At 34.0% G+C, this 5822-nt stretch overlaps 1 protein-coding gene across 1 annotated transcript; it reads left to right on the forward strand.

Annotated features, from left to right (window-relative positions):
• The first annotated feature begins 2080 nt into the window (after nt 1-2080).
• On the forward strand, nt 2081-4150 carry LOC141819009 (transcription factor HY5-like). The gene is made up of 4 exons (XM_074706397.1): nt 2081-2259; nt 2334-2526; nt 2623-2779; nt 3899-4150. Exons 1-4 carry the CDS (start codon nt 2175-2177, stop codon nt 3974-3976), a joined length of 513 nt encoding a protein of 170 aa, XP_074562498.1. The 5' UTR covers nt 2081-2174; the 3' UTR covers nt 3977-4150.
• The last annotated feature ends 1672 nt before the right edge of the window (nt 4151-5822 follow it).

The following is a 5822-nucleotide window of genomic DNA, read 5'->3' on the forward strand; positions in this document are numbered from 1 at the left end:
ATTAGGATGACGATGCATGTAATGGAAAGTTTTTTCTGAATCATGTAAGTTTTTATTGAAATTAAAAATAATAAATTTATAAATTTATAAAGACTTGATAAAATTTATCATAATTTTATTATAAAATTTACATATAAATTTTAAAAATTCTTCTTATTTGAAAAATATTAAATTTTTGAATAATGTAGATCTATTTTAATGGATTAAAAAATTTTAAATTATTTTAAAGTAAAAACAATGTACTTTCTAAAATCTTTTTAATATATTTATGTTCTTGGTTTTGAATTTGATAATATTCTCGGATTTGAATTGTAAATTGAGAATAGTAAATTTTTAAATTAATAGAGTAAAAATTTAGAGGTATATTTTTAATTTAATTTATTATTTTAATTTACATTATCAAATTTAGATTTGAGGACATAAATATATTTTAAAAAATTAAAAATATATTAATTTTGATTTAAAGTTTTTTAAATTCATCCGTTTAAAATGAAATTGATTGATGGATAGAGAAGGAATATTTTAAAAATATGATACATAATTTAAATATTATAATTTAGATAATACTATGATTCATGCAGTTATATTTATAACTAGCCGCTCCACACCAGCGTCACTTATCGTGCTTATCCATTAGTGATCTTTTATTATTAAATGATATAATTATTCTTTAATATATTAATTAATATTATTGTTTTTTATCACATATATATTAAATTCTGAATAGATCATATATTAATGATATAATTATTTTTTAATATATTATTTGATATTATTATTTAAAATTCTAAATACGTCCCATCAATCAATTGTGTATGAATATGACAAATTCGCATGGTAGCCGCTGATACATTTTGTAGGGGAAAAAAATAAAGTTATTTCGCCCATTTAAGAATATTCGAATTAAAACTTCCAACTTTTACAAAAAAAAAAAATTGAATACCTAATCGGAAAATAATATATGATCTAGGAAATCAAATGTTTGTTTGTTCTTTCATAAAATAAAACGTATATTTTATTAATGCTTCACCGACAAAATAGCACTCTCAGAGAATGGAGATATATAAGGGTGGAATCAGCCCATCGGCTAGTATTGGGCCGGGCCTAGTACAAGAGTAATTCGACTGCTTCAAAATTCTTCTGTATATTTTTGAAATGACTTCATGCTCGTTATCGTAAGAGACTCGAGTACTCTTGAGATATAGTTGAGTTGATTATGATAAAGCAGACTTGCTGAAGTGGACAAGGATCAAATCTCGATGAAACCGAGACAATATCCTCCTTCGTCATGACCAATTGTACTTTTTCGATTTACCTCTTCATAAATGATTGTGAGCCGATCACATGAAACCGTTGGGATGATAAATTTTATCTTTTACTGAAACAAGAGACTCGAGTGATCCCATGGCTGTAAATGCACATTAGTTCTCTTTGTGCGGCAATAAGCCATGACCGAATCTTCCAAACTAGTGCAAGCCGTGACGTGACTTGTAATGGCAGACAGAACACGATCAAACAGTGCGAGAAGACTGCCATCAAAATGGTGTCAGATAATGGTCGTCGTTGGCTATTTGGTAGGAATGGCGTCAAGTTGTGTCGGTAGAAGCATTTAATTTACACGGCGTGGGCCTAAAGAATCTTTCCTCTTGACCAAAAGTATATATTTTTATTTCAATATTTTGCACAGAATTTAATTAATCAATTAGTTCAAAATTATCGATCGACTGGTTCGATAAAAAAAACAATTTACGAGCATTTAATTATCGTCGGCGTCGAAAGGTCCGCGTCGTCATCATGAATTCATCCATTCACAGCCGAATCCACGTCCGTCCAAATCCGATTCCCCGCACCCGTCCGTCCTGCACCACACGCCTCCCCCGATCCGACGCTCCAAAACTCTACACGTTTCCCGTCCCCTTCGCCTTTGGATCCCCAGCCCTCTGCATGGCTCCGCCCACGTCCACGCTCGACGGCCGATCGCCAACCGATCCCTCCCCATCCAACGGCGATCCATCGCCACGCCTCCAGAACCTAAACTTCCCCTCGTGCCTTTACGAATGAAGAAGCAGCAGCAGGAGACGCTGGTCTCATCTCGCTCTGCTTCATTCTTCTCCGTTAACTCTCGAGAAAATATCGATCAACTGATCAGGTTTGGAGAAATTATATTAGTCAAAATGCTTCAAGAACAAACCACGAGTTCCCTCCCTTCTAGCAGCGAGAGATCCTCCAGCTCTGCTCCTCAGATGGACATCAAAGAAGGTGATTCAATCTATGGAGGTTATATTATGTCTTTGATTTATTTAATTTTTATTCTCTCTGTTTCGATCGATAAGGAATGGAGAGCGACGAGGACATAAGGCGGGTGCCGGAGTTCGGGCCAGCCGAAGCAGTCGGCCCATCGAGCTCTCGTCAAGGATCCGATTCGGCCGACGTCATTGCCGGCCGAGCTCAGTCATCGGCCGGACAGCAGCTGATGATGCGGAAGGGGAGGAGCGCCGCTGAAAAGGAGCACAAACGCCTCAAAAGGTTTATATATATGTATATATATATATTTAAAATAGTTAATTAATTGATGTTTAAAATCTATTTATTTGCTCGATGAAAATAATTATTTGTGGAAAGGTTGTTGAGGAACCGAGTGACGGCTCAACAAGCGAGGGAGAGGAAGAAGGCGTACGTGAGCGAGTTGGAGGCGAAGGTGAAGGATTTGGAGAACAGGAACTCGGAGCTGGAGGAGAGGCTGTCCACGCTGCAGAACGAGAATAACATGCTACGACAGGTACGTAAAATATCATTAACTAGCTTTTTGTTTAATCACGTATATATTATTTTACTAATATCTATCATAATTATATAATATTGCTGTTTAATTAATAGATCAGTACTGACATCGACTAATTAATTAAATTCTAAGTTGTCATGATTTAGTTGGATCCGGGTTTTTTCTTCTAATTAAGCTCTAATCCATGCATGTGCAGCCCCCAAAAAGCCAACAACGAGCCTACAATAAGCTCAGAGAATTTAAAGAACAATATGTAACTAATTAAATTTGATGTATGAGAACTTTTGGGTCTAGAAAATTAATAGCTTCAAAGTCCTTGTCATTTTCTCATAACTCTCGAGGAAGTGTCTCAATTGCCAATTCCAACATTTGCTATATCACATTTCAAGCTAACATGAAAATTAAATGTAGAATTGAAATATAATTAAGAAGACGTACAAGATCAAGATCCGATAGAGCTAGCTAGGCTCCTTTTAATTCGTTCAATTGTTCAATTCGATTAGATTTAATTCAGCCGGAATTTAGAAAGACTCTTAATCTAGATCATATGATTGACTACTTGATCATAGTCTTCATATATATTACAATGCCCTCAAACAAAAAGTAGTTACCTAAGTACTTCTATGGAAAAGAAACATAGAAATTATATTAGAGCCGGTCTTTATTGTACAAGGGTCCTGAGTGAAATTATAATTTTTGGACCCTGACATATTAACATATTTAATTTTTAGAGGTTGATAAATTATGATTTTCAATCAATTAAGAGTTTCAAGATAAAAATTTTTTATACAAAATAATGCTCTTCAAGCAACTAGAGTTCCAAGACAAAAAAGAATAATTTTTCTTATTTAAAATGATAACGATACTCTAAATAATATTTAGAACATACAAATATTTAATTCCAAAAATTAGGGCCCTACTAATTTATGAACCTGGTTGCTCTGACCCAGGGCCGGCCCTGAATAATATATAGGTCCCTCAATTAATTAATGCCATAAATGTCTGAAAAGTTTCCACAAAATAAATTTGCACTTGATTCATGTATTTATTTTATTTTATTTGGTTGATAATCCAATGAACGAAATCATATCGAACTAAAAGATTTTTTTTTGTCAGATACTGAAGAATACTACTGGCAGCAGGAGGGGGGCAGCTAGTGCCAGTAGCGTTAATCCTGACGGCTCGACAGACTAATAATAAATCATTACTCATTAAGTGATCAATTAACTAATGAATTTCAAGCTTAATTATACCAGATACCAAAGGATATTCGATGTTAATTGAACGAAAATATTATGACATGCCTTTCGCTAGCTGCTTGTAGATATATATGTGTGCATGTGTAAAATATATGTGTGTGGATTATTTATATTTGTGAGAAAATTTTTCTAAGAGCTTAAGTAAACCAAACATTTGTGAGAGAATTTGATCGTTAATTTGGCTAACATTTATTTATATTTGTTCCGTTGGAAAAGCGAATAAAAAGTGTATGGAAAAGAGACTAATGTATCTGAGAAGTTAGTTCCACGTTGAGACTTTTATGCCACCAAAATTGATTTATATTAAATAACAACTTGTGATGATGTGAACGTATATGGATGAGAGATGTTGTGAACGTACATGGATGATAGATTTTTTTCTCATGTGCACACCCGCAGAGGTACAGATTTAGCATTTGAATTGTACTAGACTCAGTTGATTCGTGTGCGAGTATGATCTATGCTTGTCGAATATCAAATCAGTTAGGAGTAAAAATTATCCAACTAGATCAACGTTTTCATGTGAAATATTTTTCATGTATGTCTTAAGAGGGTAACAAATACATTAATGGCCAACTTAAATCAGTCGGACATCTAATGGTTGACCTATAACTGTCCGGACGATAAGACTGACTATTGATGGTTAGCTATTATCGTTTTGAGTTCGTCGGCAGAGGAAAATAATGGTCATTAATCGATAGAGTTAATGATTGTCAAGATTCCAAGCCTATAAAAAGAGGCTATAAAATCGATAGAGAAATTGAATAATCAATTCATCCATTAGTAAAAAACTCTTTCACGTTCCTTTGCTTGGTGATAGCATTCATGTACTCATTCAATTCATCATGTACAATCAATGCTTGTGCAAGCGTGATCGAGCCATTGTATGATCATAGGAAACAAATGTCCTACGAAACCTTTAAGCATTGTTGAAAAGGGGGACAAGTTTATTTTAAGAAAAATATGTTTAATATTGACTGCGATAATACTAGCACTCCTCCCCACTCGGCCATTTGATAACTCAACACTCGACCTATTCGGGACTGCTCAACACTCGGACCACTTGGTAGCTCAACACTTGAGTTGTTCGACACTCGGCCTACTCGGGGCACTCAGTAGCTTAGCTTACTTGAGTTACTCGACACTCGATCTATTTGGGTTACTTGAGCACTCGACAACTTAGCCCAGTTGGCACTAGGCTAGCTCAGGCATTCGACAGCTCGATCCACTCAACACTTGGTCAACTTAGGGACTCGATAGCTCAACCCACTCGATACTTGGTCGATTTGGACATTCGACACTCGGGCTCAACAATTCAACCTTCTCAGATAGCTTAATCTTCCAAGACAACTCAACCTTTCCATCTTGGCAACCTTGAGTTTAGTTAGTCAAACCCATCGACAGATCAGATAAATCTAAATTTTAAATTCAGTGATTTCAAATTCTATAATTTTATTATCTCCCTTCCAACATGTTCAATACGAGCAACATCAATTAAATGAATATATTTAAATAATTTATTAAACTAAATAAAAAAATTTAATTAATTTATTAAATTAAATTATTGTCTTCGGTTTCAACATGTTTAATATTACAAACAATACCAATTAATTAATATGTTTAAAAGAGCACTTCAAATTATATAAATTGTCAACAGGACGATCCTATTTTAAAAAAGTCAAAAGAATACCTCATCAGATATTTTATCCCAAGTGTTATTATAATATCTACCTATAGCTACTATAATGTATAGAAACTATTGAATAGATATTACAATGTTA

This window comes from Curcuma longa, unplaced genomic scaffold (assembly GCF_044706935.1).
Source record: "Curcuma longa cultivar G26 ecotype Majalengka, Jawa Barat unplaced genomic scaffold, ITB_CL_G26_1.1 contig_27295, whole genome shotgun sequence".
Taxonomy (NCBI): domain Eukaryota; kingdom Viridiplantae; phylum Streptophyta; class Magnoliopsida; order Zingiberales; family Zingiberaceae; genus Curcuma; species Curcuma longa.

What these genes read in the sequence shown, in the direction of transcription:
- LOC141819009 (XM_074706397.1), top strand. Translation starts at nt 2,175, where the DNA reads ATGCTTCAAGAACAAACCACGAGTTCCCTCCCTTCTAGCAGCGAGAGA. An exon ending in TCAGATGGACATCAAAGAAG is followed by an intron (nt 2,260 to 2,333) that starts GTGATTCAATCT and finishes TCGATCGATAAG; the next exon opens with GAATGGAGAGCGACGAGGAC. An exon ending in AGAATAACATGCTACGACAG is followed by an intron (nt 2,780 to 3,898) that starts GTACGTAAAATA and finishes TTTTTTTGTCAG; the next exon opens with ATACTGAAGAATACTACTGG.